At 41.8% G+C, this 17,670-nt stretch overlaps 1 protein-coding gene across 24 annotated transcripts in view; it reads right to left on the reverse strand.

The window, feature by feature from the left end:
• Nucleotides 1–17,670, reverse strand: part of LOC126268007 (protein phosphatase 1 regulatory subunit 12C) — a 319,893-nt gene that overhangs the window by 11,398 nt on the left and 290,825 nt on the right. For all 24 annotated transcript variants that reach the window (XM_049973411.1, XM_049973403.1, XM_049973415.1 and 21 more), the window contains 3 exons: nt 8,486–8,611; nt 8,089–8,196; nt 7,905–7,991 (listed from right to left, as the gene is read on the reverse strand). In XM_049973411.1, coding sequence (XP_049829368.1) covers nt 7,905–7,991; nt 8,089–8,196; nt 8,486–8,611 — 321 coding nt within the window. The remainder of the gene's footprint in view (nt 1–7,904; nt 7,992–8,088; nt 8,197–8,485; nt 8,612–17,670) is intronic.

The raw sequence follows: 17,670 nt of genomic DNA on the forward strand, positions 1-17,670 counted from the left end.
AAGGTGATATATATCGTGATTATTCAAACATTATATCAAGATTGAAGATGTGAATAAATGTCAGGATTAAATTTTGTGGCACGGTTCATATTGGCAGTTAATAGTGCGGAGATATAAAGGGCCTGCAGTTGGTGACGAGTTTAACTCATTCGCACACTCTAAAGTTTTATTTATGCCCCAACCATTACCTGCACAACTGAGTGAGTGATCATTGCGGCACGCGTCCCTACATGCCAGCTTGTCAAAGGAAAGTTCCTTTAACTCAAAGAATAAAATAATATGCCTTAAAGAGCAACCCTAATTTATATTTTCTGTAAATAACTCCACATATGTGAATGCAAAACAGGGAAAATTTGGACAAAACAGTGTGGATGGTAGCAGTAACTCGTCATTACATTAAAGGTGTAATACTGAAAGATATTCAGGTACAGGCATTGAACATGAAAACAATTTTGATTTGAAACGGGATGTCACCTTTACACTGTCACCTACAGCTATGATATTACTCTCCCTTGCCTTCGATGTTTAACTGACAACTAATGTGTGTTATAGTTAGGGGTGAGGTATTACTGGTGAGAAATGGAGGGGAGGTGGTGGAATTTTCAGCTTCAAAACCTCTTGAAACTGAGATATGGAAGTGTTTCTCATAGTTATTACAACTGAAGGTACTCATTCCATTTCTTCTCTTTCTACTAACTACATGACTGAATGCTAACTCACAAAAGAAACTTGGTACTGGTCCTAACAGAATGTTTGTATGTGTATACAAATAATCTAGTCATAACTTTGTTCAAGAACAACCTTGGCCTAAAAAACATGCTTTTGGGCAAACCTTGTGAACTTTATGTACTGTTCCTAAGACAAACTCTAGTATTTTACCATGAGAGTATCAACCCATATCTCTCTCTCTCTCTCTCTCTCTCTCTCTCTTTCTCTCTCTCTCTGTGTGTGTGTGTGTGTGTGTGTGTGTGTGTGTGTGTGTGTGTGTGTGTGTAATGCAGAGAAGAAAGGTGGTGTAAATTAAATAACTTTCATTTATGGCAGCAGTCTATATAAAAACTTAGTTACAGATGTGAAAGCTTTTATCACTGTAAACTGAATTTCACTATGTTCAGTTTTGTCCACGTTACACAATTTAAATCCAAATAAGCTCGTTGATATCTCTTTTTGGGTTCATCAATCCACATTACTTGTCAAACATAGCCTGCAAATAACTACAGTTTTATTTCTTACCAAAGAGACCTATGTCGAATATTTTTGAAATTTCACTCCAATAGAATAAATGAATGTGCAAAAACAGAAAGCAATGATCAACTTAAACAACACTGACCTGAAATAATTTCAAATCTCATGTATTCTGGCACTGATTCAAGCAAAGCTAAATGGTGTTGCGTCAACAATATTCTAATGAAAATTTTTTTTTTTGAAATTTAAATTATTTAAGTGGTTATTTGCTATTGCCTCTCAGACAATGTTTACTTGTTCGAATACAAATTATTCATTGTATTACACATGCCTTACTTCTTAGGTAATTAGGAAACAATATGAAGAGGCATACATGTAGCCATTTGAAAACAATAAACTAGGCATATTTACATTGATCCTTTAAAATCAATTATATATATGCAACACAATATGAGGTATGATCTGTGGATGGCTGAAAATGATGTGAGACCGAGTGGGAATTTCACCGAATCTGTTACTCACTGCTGTAGTGCAATAAACCAGTTTGGCATTCAAAGTTCTGAAATGCATTAGAAATGCTGCACAAGGCTGTTCATAATAAAAAAGAATGTGTAGTTCTAGTGCACCTGTGTACAGTATATTGATTCATTAATTTAAAAATATTTCTGAAAATCAACACTTATTTCATCACAGTTATTCTCATGCAGACACAAAAGAATAAAAAAACTACCCCCCCCCCCCCCCAAATTTCCTCTATTGAAGTCCTAGCATTTTCTAGTCTTATGGATAACAACAACTGAATATCCTTTGTTATGTTAAAACTGCATAAAAGGGGGCCTAAGCAACGGCGTTATGAAACATAGTTGCAACCTAACAAAGGGTTTTCATAACTGTAAATTCTCTCATTACATATGAAAAGATGTTGATTACGTGGGACCAAATGAGAAGGTGGCAACCACCCACAGTAAGAACAACCACCACCACCACGCACTGAAGAGAAAGCCTTGTTGACACAGGCATCCTTCTCTGTTCCATGCCACCTTTACAATTCGGTTGTAGCTCCGTCAACTATTTAGCACTTTGTAATACAGCTGATTGATTAATTGAGAGAGTGTGGGACCAAATGGCAAGGTCATCAGTCTCGTGATTCCAAAGTGGGTTACATAAGAAAGAGGGTCTGCCAAAAGTTAACAGATTCAGTCACAGGAGACAAATTATAAAACACACACAGAAAAAGCATAAAAGGTGAGAATAAATCGAAAGCTGGAAAAAAAGGGGGGAGCAGTAACGGGGTCACAGACTGAAGACTGCAAAAGGAGTCCCAACCACAACCAACCCGCCCCTGCTCCAAGGCTAAAGGAACACCTTATATCTGGAAATAAAAACAACTTTCACAAAGGAAAGCGAGGACCGGGCCTACCATTCGTGGATCATATGCTAATATCAAATTTAAGAAAGTAGGAAGACTATACTTAGCACGAAAGGTCGAAAGAAGAGGACGTGCCACCAGTATGTGAGATATCATCAGTCTGGCACCACAACCACTTTGTGGGGGCGAGTCATTATGCAGGAGGAAACATTGGGCGAGTCGGGTACGGTCAACGCGTAAACGGCATAAAACAGTGGACTCCTCCTGAGAGGGGCGGAAGAAGTGCCACAAAACTGCCGTAGACTCCTCGATTGTGTGGAGTTTATTACAGTGAGCAGTAGCGCTCCAGACGGCATTCCACTGTCGGGCAAACAGAGATTTGACATGGATCCACATATCTGCAGCTGGAATTGTGAAAGGAAATGGCGTAAGTATTCACTTCTCCGGTCAGCAAATTCATTCCCTGTGATTCCCACATGACTTGGGACCCAGAAAAAGACGACTGCACCAGGCGGCACGCTCAAGGGCAGAGAAAAGGTCACGGATGGCAGAGACCAAGGAGTGGCGAGAGTAGCATTGACAGCCTGCAGATAACTCACGGAATCGGAACAAATTAAAACATTATGGAGGGAGGCCTGAGAATCGAGGAGGAGGGCCCTGTAAATGGCTAGCGGCTTTGCTGTAGATACACTACATGATCCTGGCAACAAATGGTGCTCGAAGCCAGTAGGAGATGTGAAAGCGTATCCCACCTTATCGGTAGTATTAGAAACATCAGTGTAAACGATGGTGGCACCCTCGAACTCTGCAAGGTTGGCACATAAAAGCCGGCGGTAAACCATAGGAGCAACAGAGACATTAGGACCCTAGTAGAGATCGGTCCTAATCTGCGGTATAGGCACTATCTGGGGGAGGGGGGTTATGGGAGGAAACACAAGGGATGCATTTCAGTGAGTGCAGATGGAGATCCCAGCAGAGGGTAGCGAGACGCATGCCAACCGGCAATCCCACCCATGGGCGAGTATTAGGAGGGAGACAACCCTCACTGGCGAAGAGCACAGGGTACACAGGTTGGTCAGGGAATTGGCGAATGGTGACTACGTAAGAAACAAGGAATTTGCTCCATTGGATGTGTAGAGGGGAAATCCCGGCTTCTGTGAGGAGACTATCAACAGGACTAGTGTGAAAGGCACCAATAGCCAGACGCACCGCACAATGATGGACACTGCCAAGGTATTTCAAAGTGGAAGGAGTGGCTGAACCATAAACCTGACGACCATAATCGAGTCTGGACACGACCAGAGCACAGTAAAGATGGAGAAGAGCGGAACGGTCTGCACCCCATGACGTGTTGGCTAGGAGGCAGAGAGCATTAAGCTTCCACCGTGCTACAACATCGAGGGGCTGGTTGCCTAAATAAAATTCTGAGTCAGGGTGCACTGTGGGTTGACGACAAAAATGCTTAACTCACATTTTGGAGGGGGAAAACTGGAAGCCACGGGCGATGGCCCACACACTGGCCCGTCGGATGGCACATTGGAGCTGGCGCTTTGCAGACGCCACGAAGTGGGAGCTGCACCAAATGCAAAAAATCTGTCAAACAGAGGTCAAAAACCCATTAATGGCAATGAGGTAGAGTGTGACACTTAGCACAGAACCCTGTGGGATACCATTCTCCTGAATCTTAGGAGTGTTGAGTAAAGTGCCACGTAGAACCCAGAAGACATGGTAAGATGATAACTCGTTGATAAAAATCTGAAGAGGATCACGGAAGCCCCAGTCATGGAGGGTAGCTAAAATGTGATGGTGCCAAGCCATGTCATATGCCTTATGTAGGTCAAAGAAAACTGCGACAAGGTGCCAGTGTTCAGCAAAAGCCAGTCAGATAGCTGATTCCAACCTGAGTAAATGGTCAGTTGGAGATCGACCTGCCCGGAAGCCACACTGATACAATGACAAAAGGCCCAGAAATTCAAGTACCCAACATAACCTGGAGTTGACCATCCATTAGAGCAGTTTACAAAGCATATTTGTAAGGCTAAGGGGGTGCTTTCGAGCAGTTTACAAAGCACATTCGGAAGGCTAATGGGGTGGTAGCTGTCTAGAGACGTTGGGTTTTTCCTGGGCTTAAGGGCGGGGATAACTATACTGTCTCGCCATTGTGATGGAAAAACACCCGTGAGCCATATATGACTGAAGAACCTGAGGAGCTGTTGCCTCTAGGGAATGTCCAAATGTTGAATCATCTGATTGTGAATGGAATCTGGCCCTGTGACGAGCTAAGAGCCTGCACCAATTCCCATTCAGTGAAAGGTGCATTACAGGGCTCAACATGGTGCAGGATGAAATTCCCAAGGAGGAGAAACGGGGGTGGGAGTTGCTGGATTAAGATACATAGGGCAACATAAGGAAGTTGCCAACCTGGAGGGAGGTAGACATTGCAAAGTGTGATTGCTGGAGTCGTTTGTACTCTAATCGGTGTCACTTCCAAGGTAGTACGTATGTGGATTCGGTCACTAAGGACGTCGGAGTGAGCCAAAGTGCAGACCCCACCAGATACTATCCCAGGGCCAGCACGGTTGGGACAGAACGCCCAATAACCGAGGAAAGTTGGACAGTGGTCATCATAGAAATGCATTTCTTGGAGAGCAAGAGAGAATGCAGAATAAGAGGAGACAAGACTATGCATTTCCGGTAGTGTGACGATAGTGTCCATTGCAGTTCCCCTGACAGATCGTGTGGTGTGAGTCTAAGATATCCACGAAAGAGCCAAGGAGGTGGTCAGATCACTTTGTCAGTAGTTTTCACCAACAAGGATAGGGTGGCATCCATAAATAAGATGCAAGACTCATGTTGCGAGAGGGGAGTTGGCACCTCCGGGGCGCCTTGTCATTGGATATGTGTTTCTTCTTCCTTCTCTTTCTGAAGTGGAGGAGGGCAGGACACAAGGGTAGTACAGGCGTCTGCAAGATCGGGGACCGAGAGACAGCAGGTGCACAGATGGTTTGCCTTGTGGCCAAGTGGTGGTGAGTGTCTTCTGGCCTGCGAGACGCTGGGTAGAGGGTTCCTGGGAGGGAGCCCGATCACCGGCAGATACCGAAGAAGGGGGGCACTTCTTCGGCCGGGGAGGGGAGGTCGTGGGAACTGCAGGGGAGGCGGAGGGGAGAGCGGGACAGGGCTGGGGTAAGGATGAGGGGGGGGGGGGGGGGGGAGGAGGAGGAGGAGGAGGAGGAGGAGGAGGAGAGGCAAAAGTTGAAGATAGTGACACCAGATGGAGTCATTCATACTTTTGGCAAGCCTCAGTGTAAGACAGGCGATCCAAGGACTTGTATTCTTGTCTCGTATCTTCTCTCTCTCTTGTAAGTCGGGCAATCTGGCGAGAGAAGACAGTAGCGGTCAGCACAGTTGACACACACACGTGGCAGAACACAAGGGTTTCTCTCATGGGCTAGATGGCCACAGTCACCATACAAAAGGTCCGCCACACAGCGGGAAGACGTATGCCCAAAACGCAAACACCGAAAGCACCACATAGGTGAAAGGATGTGCGACTTCACATCAAATCTGTAGCATGTAACCTTGACCTTCTCTGGGAGGGTATCCACCTAAAAAGTCAGAATGAAGGCAACAGTAGCAGTGCAGTTGTCTTTGTGACACTTATGCACACGTCGAACAAAATGGGACATCACGCTGCTCCAGATTAGCCCAAAGTTCATAATCAGTTTGCAGGATGAGGTCCTATGAAAAATGATGCCCTAGACCATATTCAGAGATGGGTGAGAAGTGATAGACACTGGCATGTTGCCAAGACAATCACAGGCATGAAGAGCTGCGGATTGGGTGGCAGAAGCTTTGATCAAAAGGGAGCCTGACCGCATCTTACTAATATACTCCACTTCACCAACCTTGTCCTTGATATTTTTGATGAGAAACAATAGCTTTGTGCAGTGAAAGTGTCCCCATCCATCCTAGTAATGAAGAGGTAATGGCGAAAGGGTTTCAGCCCAAGACGGTTAACCTGACCCTTCTCCCATGGGGTGCCAGGGAAGGGAAGGATGCCAGATCATAAGAGGCAGCATTTAAGGATCCCTCGCCATTCGAAAAGATGGCCATGTGAGAACAGTCAGACTTTTGCAGCTTGACACACTTCATGCACCAAGCATCCACCCTGACACCACCCACTCCAACCAGGGGCTCTCCCCATGGGCGCCTCCCAGCCACAGCAAGGGCCGTCTGGCACAGCAGCCATTGCCCGGAGTTACAATGCTCCAAGAAGACAAGCAACCACTCTTTGGCATACATGGGGAGAGAACAGCTCAGATCCCTGTGTTTTCAGGGGGCTCAACCATATGGGTACATAACAGGCCCACCACACGGACTGGCTACATGTGCTGGTGACCTAGTGTGGTGGAAGGGGCTAGACTGGGGAAGGGCGAGGGAAGAGGAATCCACATCTTAGATGCTAGGGAGGGAGTTCATGGCTCACACTAAAAACAGGAAACTTTGAAGTGGAGGTCAAACCTCAAGTGGGGACCAAAATGCCGAACGGGTGAAAAAACAGGCAAAAGGAACAAAGTTACAACCCATACAGGAAACCAGGGGAATAGCCAGATTGACACAAGTCAGAACACCAAGAGAGGGGAAGGGAAGGGGGCAGGAGAAGGAAATGCAGCTAGGTAATGAAAAATGAGCTTCAATAGCTTGGGGCCCTGTGTGCGCCACGCATGAACTCACAAAAGAACCGTGAGCCCCCAGGGTGGGGTTGGGGGGGGGGGGGGGGGGGGAGTAGTAATACAGAAGTTCTGGACCTACTTCTTCATTTTATCGCCAGATTCTTCCTTCTAGGATGTTTTTATGGAAATTTAAGTTGAGTTAGGTGCCCAATTAACCTAGTTTTTTTTCTCTTTCTGTACAAAATTAACCAATCTAATGTTTTTCTTTCCTTGGTTCCAAGAGCTAACCCTTTATTAGCATAACTTAAAATGTTCCAAATAAATGTGTCTAATTTCAAATTTCTTTCTTGTTCCTATATTAAAGTCGTGTTTTGTTAATAAATAGCTCTTATTTCTGAAGGGTTGGTTATACATTTCTGTTCTTCTTTCAATATCCATTATAGTTCACAATGGAACAGAAGAGGGTGTAAAATAACATTTGTTTTAATTCCTGCTGTTACATAAAGTATTTTCTCCACTTATTTTATAATGTAGTTTTGTAACAGTCCTTTCAATCATACACTAACAGGAACATAAAATATAATAACATTAACATGGTAAAATCAGGGAAAATAATTTAAAAAGTATGCAATTTGTAATATAATAGATATGAAGAGGGCATTAGGACCTATACGTACTTTCAGTTCTTCTTCCATTTCCGAGAGTTTCCTTTCCATTGCTCTCCTTTCACGTTTCTCCATCTCCGATAGTGAATTCTTTGGTGGCTGCAAATGATGGAAAATAAAAGCAGTGACTAAGAAAGAAACACACTGAAACAAGGTAATCCTCAAAATAAACTATTTCATAATGACATTTACTTACAGGTATAGAACTGCTTGAAATCTGCACCCTGGCTTCATTCAAAGCCTCCTCAGTCTTCTGTAATTTCTCTTTTATCCTTTCATTCTCCAACAGTAAGGCTTCATAGAGCTGTAAACACACAACATTTGCCATTTCAAACCACAACCAACAAGTTTATGATATGAAAGGGATATGTAGTAGTAGCTACAAAATGTATTTTACACACTTTAATTTCTATTTTGCGATGTATAGCTTCACTTATTAAGTGTTTGACGAGTTCAAGTGGTTTCATCCTTAGTTCCATTACACTCTAATAGGAATTGGAAGAACCTACTTTATAATTAGATTTCAATGTACTGCTATCTTAAGATCTGAAACTACTCTTTTCTTAAATTTCAAAGTTTAAATGATTTATTACCTTTTTGTAGTCAATTTCACCATTTTCACTTGCCTCATGCGGCAAAAGAGTGGACGAATGTCGAGAATTAATAGGGGAGTCTGCTGCAGGTGAACTAAGTCGTGACGACTGTGGAGATCCTCCACTCTGAAAGATAAATTTGTTGAATGATGAATAAACTACATGTATAACACTGAAAAAACTCAGGCAACACTTAAGACAGTCAGCAGAGTCTACTGCAATACAAAGTGGAAAAAATTTTAATATCTCCCACGTGCTACATTATCATAGTAGAACTTACAAGTGTACCTATGGGAACTGACTGAAGCCTAGACATTTCATTAAAGTTTTTCTTACCAATTCTTGTTTAATAAAAGGAGTAAAATACTTTCGAACTACTGCATATTTAGCATCAAGCTTTTACTATGAATGACCAAACTCATGAGTAATTTTAAGCAGCTTACTTTCCTGCGAAACCCTCAGAATAAAAACATGATCAAGCAATGCAATGTTAGAAATTAGAAATAATATTTTCTTTGTATAATGATAAAATACTGATATGGTGCAAAACAGGGCTTAAACAGTGGAGTACTGCAACTGAAACACCATGTTTACATTTTACGTCAATGTCATTGGAATGAAAGTGAGCCACACAAAGAAGCTATTTTTCAATTCATACTCTCTCAGTCAAAATATAATCAGTACTCGACAAGCACCAAAAACTGATGGTGTTCACGTCTCACCTACACCTATTTAAAGTCATGTTAAATAGACATAATCACTTGTTGAAGTTCCACACGAACAATCCGATAATTCATATGACGTGGTCAGGGAAAAATTTGAAACAGCCATGTGTGTCCACCTGTTTGGATTCATCAGTATACACAACATTAATGTCATAATGTTCATTTAAAATGCAGTCAGTCAGTCACTTTTTGAAATAGTTTTTAAACCTTTTCAGGCTAAGTAACTATGGACTATTTCACAACTGGTGCAAACTTCTGTATAGGCTGGACACACACTATTCCAATCTGGATGTTCATTGGAGCAATTAACACATGCTGGCAGATGTGTTCATCTTGTAGCTGGCTCAAGAGTTGCTTGGCCATAGTTCCCAAAAGTAACAAGATTTTCGGTACTTTTAGAACTGTAATGAATTTGGTATATATGGATGGCCATTTAAGTGGCATGAAACCAGTATAATGTGATTGCGTAAAATTACCGACTTTAATGTCAAACTTAATGTATCTGGAGCCTATAATTAAAGTTCTAGTTTCAAAATGCTGTAGAAAGGGAATCACTGCATAGAATGATTTTTTTTCTTTATCGAGTTGAGCGTCTATGGACTGTGTGGTAACAACCAATTTCATTTTAGGGTCTAGGTCTTGTTCTTGTTTCAGATTTGACTTCCTGCCTGCACCTTTTGAGTCATCCAGGTCCTCTCCGTCTTTTGGACATTGATGACAATTTATAACCTTCACAGTTGTTCACCAATCTTCTAAATTTGTTCCTGTCGGGAATTTCTCGCTCTGAGATGCCAATCTGCCTAAGATCTTTATCACATTCTTCGAACCATCTCAGTCTTGTTTTCTTAGATTGGATGAAACTCCATATTCTTATTGTTAGTCGAGCACCGTCCATCTTCTTGAGATGACTGTAAAATAACAATCGTCTCTTCTTAATGGATGCTGTAATAGGTTCTGTCCTGCTGTACAAGTCCTCATTTGCTATTGTCCATCAACCCATCTATTACTTAGTATTTTCCTTAATATCCTACACTCTCACTTTTCCAGCCGCTCATTTTGACCTCGTCCACTCATGGTCAAAGTTTCAGATGCATATAAGCCCTCACGTTCTACGATTGTAGTATAATGTTTGAACTTGGCCCCTATACTCAGGGCTTTTTGTTACAGGTATTCTTTGTCAGCTGGTACGCCTGGTGTAACTTCCTCACCCTGACATTAATTGCTTCTTCTCCTAATCAATTCTCCTGGATGACTTCACTTAGATAACAAATTTTTAACTCGTCCGATTTTTCCCAAATTGGTGATCATACATTCAGGTCCATCACAGATGTTTGTCATATATTTGGTGTTTTGAAGAGAGGTCTGGAGTCCAACTTTTTCAGCAATTTCTGACATCCTATTGATCTTGTTGACTACTGACTATGATGTTAACAAAAATGGTCGGATCATCCACAAAGGATAAGCAGTAAATGTACACCCATTTTTCATAGGACCAAGACTGAACCGCTCTTCATTTGTTTCTTCTTGGGCTAACAATTTTCTCCAGTCTTAAATGACCTTTTCCAAATTAGAACAGCATATTATTGTTGACAGGAAAAAAAATTTAAAAAAGAAAATAGATGGCATTCTATCAGAATATGAAAAACAACAAGCATGTGGTACATAGTTATTCTTCAGTTTGCGTCCAAGCTGTCGAATATGATAGCCTCCATGAAGCATTGTGCGCTGATGGTAAGCTTCTTTTACAGGGATGATGATTGAGTGTCAGTAGCTCTGTAGAAGTTCCAGACACCCAAAGGTACAAAAAAAGGAACTGGTCCGATGTGTACTTAGGATCTAGAATAAATGACCACAAAAATCGAAAACATAGGTTATTTTGAAGTGCAGTGTGGCAGAGGAAGGAAATCGGTTGATCTGATATCTATTGCAGATGATGACACAGCTGTGCAGGAGTAGTTGAACAGTGGTGGGTAAACAAGCATTGCATAGGGAATTAATCACATATGTTTAGGTTCAGGAGTTGCTTCCCAATGACCGGCCAGCAATACAAAAATTCACTCTGGCATTCCTTCCTCGCATGGATATGGACAATGAATGGCCATGGAACATACTGAATACAGACAAACAGACAAAGCCCATTTCCATATCCAAGGACATGTCAATACAAAGAATACAGGTGACAGAAAATCTGTACACTCATCAACTGGTACCACTTCATTCTGCAAAGATGACACTGTAGTGCCTGTTGACAGCACCGTCTATCATAAGGCCATATCTCCCCCCCCCCCCCCCCCCCCAAGGTAATGATTCCTGTGGGTTCTTTTATCTGCCCTGTCACTGTGGTAGGATTATTTTTATCCAAGATGGTACAGCTCCACACATTATTCAGCTAGAGAAATGACTGCTGCAGAGGCATTTCCAAAACACTGAAATTATGAGCTGCCATTTCCCTGCAGCCTGGCCATCCACATCATCTGATCTTAATCAGTGTGACTTCTGGCTGTGAGGTTATCTGAAAGATGTTGTGTTCAGTGCTCCAATTATGAATGTAGCTGAACTGGAGGCACACAATGAGCAACACATTCTGATCATGACCCATGACATGCACCAGTCTCTCGTGGAATATGCTGTTCTGTTTCTTGTTTTAGCTTTTGGCAGAAAATAGTCTAACGACGATTAGAAACTGATGTCATGTCGCTTTTTATATGGTTTTTGGCTCCAGGAAAATGAAAAACCAATTTTCCCATCTGATGTGGTACAAAGTCATGTACTTTGAACAGCACAGATGGTTTAATGTGCAACTCAAACCCTAGCTGTTGTATTGGGATTCATGTGTCACATTTGTTGCTGACTCCATATAAATTAAGACACTAGAGTCATCTATTGGTAAAATTTTCATTAACTGTTTCTTTGTTCCATGGAAATTCCCCCTGCATCAATAATATGCTGATCAAATTTGACGATATTCTGAGCAGTGATTCTCTTTCTCTGGAAGTTTACCTATGAACATCCTGTAGATGTATTTTGGAGAAAGCCATTCACTCTCTCAATTTTGATTTGCACAACCATTAACACCTTCAGCTGACCACTATTTTTCCAATTTCTTCAAGAACTTTGTTTATTATTTCCTCATAATACCACACAACAGCTGTAATTGAGTTTTACAGAATTTAACTTAAATGGGAAATTCATTAAGCTTCTTAAGACTTCTGAAGTTTTGTTACTTGTCAAGATAAACCAGTCTGTAGATTCAGTCTGCTTGTAATACAATCTAGACCATTCTTACACGTAATAGTAGAACTGCCCCGAAATGAGATCCATCCTTCATGAAATCCTCCCCACTCCACCAAGAGTGTCTTTCCGCCGTCCACCTAACCTTCGTAACCTCTTGGTTCATCCCTATGAAATCCCCAAACCACCTCCCCTACCCTCTGGCTCCTACCCTTGCAACTGCCCCCGGTGTAAAACCTGTCCTATGCACCCTCCCACCACCACCTACTCCAGTCCTGTAACCCGGAAGGTGTACACGATCAAAGGGAGAGCCACATGTGAAAGCACCCACGTGATTTACCAACTGACCTGCCTGCACTGTGATGCTTTCTATGTGGGAATGACCAGCAACAAACTGTCCATTCGCATGAATGGCCACAGGCAGACAGTGTTTGTTGGTAATGAGGATCACCCTGTGACTAAACATGCCTTGATGCACGGCCAGCACATCTTGGCACAGTGTTACACCGTCCGAGTTATCTGGATACTTCCCACCAACACCAACCTATCCGAACTCCGGAGATGGGAACTCGCCCTTCAGTATATCCTCTCTTCTCGATATCCGCCAGGCCTCAACCTCCGCTAATTTCAAGTTGCCGCCGCTCATACCTCACCTGTCTTTCAACAACTTCTTTGCCTCTGTACTTCCGCCTCGACTGACATCTCTGCCCTTACTCTTTGCCTTTAAATATGTCTGCTTGTGTCTGTGTATGTGCGGATGGATATGTGTGTGTGTGTGTGTGTGTGTGTGTGTGTGTGTGTGTGTGTGTGTGTGTGTGTGTGTGTGTGCGCGCGAGTGTACACCTGTCCTTTTTTCCCCCAAAGGGAAGTCTTTCCGCTCCCGGGATTGGAATGACTCCTTACCCTCTCCCTTAAAACCCACATCCTTTCGTCTTTCCCTCTCCTTCCTGAAGAAGCAATCATCTGTTGCGAAAGCTATAGTAATTCTGTGTGTGTGTTTGTGTGTCTTGTTCATGTGCCTGTCTGCCGGCGCTTTCCCGCTTGGTAAGTCTTGGAATCTGTGGAAATTATTCTGAATGGGAAGAAATCACTTATGAGGTTCAACAAGGTTCACTCCTGGGTCCACTTCTGTTCCTCCTATTTGTAAACTAACTTCTGTCTATCGTGTAATAAATCAGAATTTGTTGCTTTCACAGATGACACTACTATTGCAATCGATTTCAAACATACCTACAGTAATACAAGAAATGGTAAATAATGTTCTTAAAACAATTATTGCACAGTTTTGTGTGGTTAACTCATACAAATACCTGGGTGTAAAACTTTGTAGGAATATGAAATGGAATGATCACATAGGTTCAGTTGTGGGTAGTAGGTGGGATACTTCAGTTTATTGGTAGAATACTGGCAAAGTGCTATCAGTTTACTAAACAGGTTGCTAACTAATCACTAGTGCGACCCATCCTAGAATATTGCTCAAGTGTGTAGGAACTGTACCAGATAGGAGTAACATTGTATACTGAATGTATACATAGAAGGGCAGTACGAACAGTCATAGGTTTGTCTGATCATGGGAGAGTGTCACAAAGACACTGAAGGAATTAAACTGGCAGACTCTTGAAGACAGACAAACTATTCCGAGAAAGTCTCTTAAAGTTTCAAGAACTGGCTTTAAATGATTACTCTATGGATATACTACAACCCCGTACTTATCGCTCGCACAGGGATCGTGAGAATAAGATCAGAATAGTTACTGCATGCACATTTGCATCATTCAATCAGTCTTCCCATGCTCCAGCAAGAAACCCTAATAACTGGTATAATGGGATGTACCATCTGCCACATACCTCATGTTCATTTGCAGAGTATGGATGTAGATTTAGAATGGTCTCATTCTCAATTTTGAACAGACAAGATGTTCTGTTCTGCACATCTAGTCCACAACAATGATATGAGCAATAGACCACAACGATATGAACGAACATATGGTGGGAATCAAAATATCCACGGGTGTACTGCCGGTCTAGAGTGTCCAACGGGCACAATATTTCGGCGATCAAACATGTCGCCATCATCAGGTGAACTGACGGACTGAGCTCCTGTGAACGTGCCGGCACGGAGATCCGTACGCTATGGCAGCCATAGCGTACGGATCTCCGTGCCGGCACGTTCACAGGAGCTCAGTCCGTCAGTTCACCTGATGATGGCGACATGTTTGATCGCCGAAATATTGTGCCCGTTGGACACTCTAGACCGGCAGTACACCCGTGGATATTTTGATTATCAAATACGCCGGGAGAAACTCAAGAATCATATGGTGGGAAAGTAATAAATAGATTAGAAACTTCAATAATTGTTGTTTATTCACACTTATGAAAAGTATATCCGCAAATATGATCTTAAAATCAGTTTTAATAAGGTTTGATGTGGCTTCATGCTCTGAAGGTTTTATTAAAATTTTTGAAAACAGTTATTACGGGAACTGGCACTTTCTTGCTGAAATTAATGCCGAAAAATAAACAATTTTGAGAAAATCTTTCCCTGTCCACTGACGCCTGCATCAAAATCAAAATGTGTCTTCCAAAATCAAAAATACGTACGTATAACTGCGGTACACGTTTCTCGATTGGCTTATTTGTTCCCAAAAAACCTCATGACAAAGACAAAACATCCGGTAAGCAAAAACATTATACTGGAAAAGAGAAAGAACTGGGGGAAGGGGCGCGGGACCTGGCAGCAATGAAACAATGATGCATATAGAAATAGCCTCGTTTTGAAGCAGCCCGAAGCACGTTGACGTTTCAGCTTGTCGGCCAAAAATACACACTGCGTCATTCTTCAGATTGTGTAGTCTAAACGGGCGAACAGCGTTAAAGATCTTGATATCAGGTTCGTTTCATTCTACACTTTTATATGAGTTAAGCGGCGTTTTATTTTTCTGGTCACTAATCTTGTACACAATGGTGCACAATACGCTGGCCCATTGTCTCTCTTAAAAATGTCAGTTACTTATAAACCGAATGTACTTTTTTGTAGAATAAAACACTATCTTACTGAAAAAAATTAGAAAAATAAAAACTGCCGTGAAAAAGCTGCAAAGGTAAATTTAGATATTTACACTCACAGATTTAAAAACTAAAGAAGACATATCTCTGATAAGCATCTCCAACATGTGCTTTTTATGTCGAGCCAAAATCTGTCATGTGACGGATGTAGTAATTAAGGGCTCCACATATGCACAAATCCATCGACCGACCGAGCAATTTCTTAGAATCCTAAAAACTGTGTCCCTGACTGCACTTTGCGGTGAAAGCGCCGCTCTGTTCCTATCGGTCGCGAATTGTTTATCTTGCGTTCCTCGAGGTTATGTTCTACGAGATGTTGCTTTTGTATTACAGACACACACAAACTGGGTTTTTCCTTGCTGCTTCTGGGCCAACGACGCCATAAAAATCACAAAGCTGTCTGCAAAGAAATAGCTAATGTGAAGGAAGAAATCTACACACGCTACGGTATTTAAGGAGCTGGAAACTGATGATTGTAGTCATTATTTATGAATTGATGAAACATGCTTGTCTGAGCTGCTGAACGTCGTGATTCCTCAAACCTGCAATATGATTTATAGTTCTTAAGAAAATACATCCCGGTGACAAGTGAGACCACGCTGCCCCCCCACTTTTTCCACCGTACCTCTCAGGGAAGAAAATTCTTGTGTAGTCAGGTATTTTTCTTTCCAGAAAATGAGTTAAAAGTCGATATTACGCAAGTTTATAACAAGATCGGAACTGGAACTTATTTATGGATATCCGAAATCGCTATTCGTGTTCAAAAATATTAAAAATACTCTGTACCCAATCTTTGCCATCCTCCCCCCTTTCCTGTAAGCTATTGTATGGGTGCTCTTATATGTAGCATAAAAGTTGTCCCCTATAAGTTTAAGAAACTCTTCTAATTTGAAGAAGAACACAAAGGAGGTGGCTCACACTATGCGATAAAGAGAATCCGATACATAAGAAATAAAGAATTTAATAACTCTATTTTAAAATCCTACACTCCACTGCTCAGCGCAAAATGTGGCTGCGACAGGCAGACTTCTGACAACGAAGCAAGATTATTTTATTACGTGGACTGCCTATATTTCGGTTTTTAGATTTCGTTTCCGATACGTATCGGTCTGTCATTCCATTTTTTAGATTTCATTTCCGATCAATCTAAAACACAACCTGAGGGTAATTAACGCCTGTAGTCTGCGAATTAGCCACAACCGCCCATCGCGTTACCGGCTCGCTTAGTGTTCTTTCGTCAGTCGTTCGCTCCCCAACCATGGCGAAGTACACGTGAAGTGAATGCATTATTGCTAGTCTCCTATTTCATTACCTCAACATATTTCACATTGTTACACGAGAAACAAAAACAGGTGATCGATATTTTTCCTACATACGTGAAAATTATTGTTTTTTTTATAAAAGAAAGTAATCAATTTTCGAAAACATAATGTAATTGGACATATAAAAAAAATTTACTCACCAAGTGGCGGTAGGCGAAGGCGCTAACCATCCGTTTCACGCTCCGCAAACTGTGAATTCGCGGTTGTAACTTACGGTCAAGACTGAGTTAAGAATTCAAGATATCCATCAGCGGCTTTTCTGAAGTAGCAAACTGATGAGGTGCGGGTTGTCAGCCCACGCATCTGCATTCGTGTTTCTTTTGTCGTCAGTTCTTGTACAGTGTATTGCAAGTTAGGTAGTTTTTTCCAGTAATATTACAAAATACAAATAATGGCGTTTGTGAAATTGTATATTTATTTCTTTTCTTAGGAAATTAGTTGTCTTGCTCGTGATATTTATGAATATTTTCAATGACCAACATTGATTACTGGAAGAAGTTTTCTTTTATTTAATTTTCAGAATAATGGTGAATGACGTGCAGCTGTTTAAATGACTGGACGAAGAGCTTTGCTAAGGAAGCTTGTAGTGGTGCCGAGTCAATCTTCGAAAGTGATCACTTTGTGGAAGTGAGCAGTCCCTGGACGAAAATAAAAGTATTGGTAAATTTAACGTATATGTTGGGGAAAGACAATTCCACTTGCGGCTGACTGGTTGAAACCGACAAGCTGGCAATGATTGGAACAATTCGAAAGAATAAGAGAGAAATTCCTCCGTTTATGAAATTAGGAAACGTATTTTTGCATTTAGGGAGAATATGATGATTGTTTCACACAAGCCTAAG

Source organism: Schistocerca gregaria, chromosome 4 (genome assembly GCF_023897955.1).
Source record: "Schistocerca gregaria isolate iqSchGreg1 chromosome 4, iqSchGreg1.2, whole genome shotgun sequence".
NCBI lineage: Eukaryota > Metazoa > Arthropoda > Insecta > Orthoptera > Acrididae > Schistocerca > Schistocerca gregaria.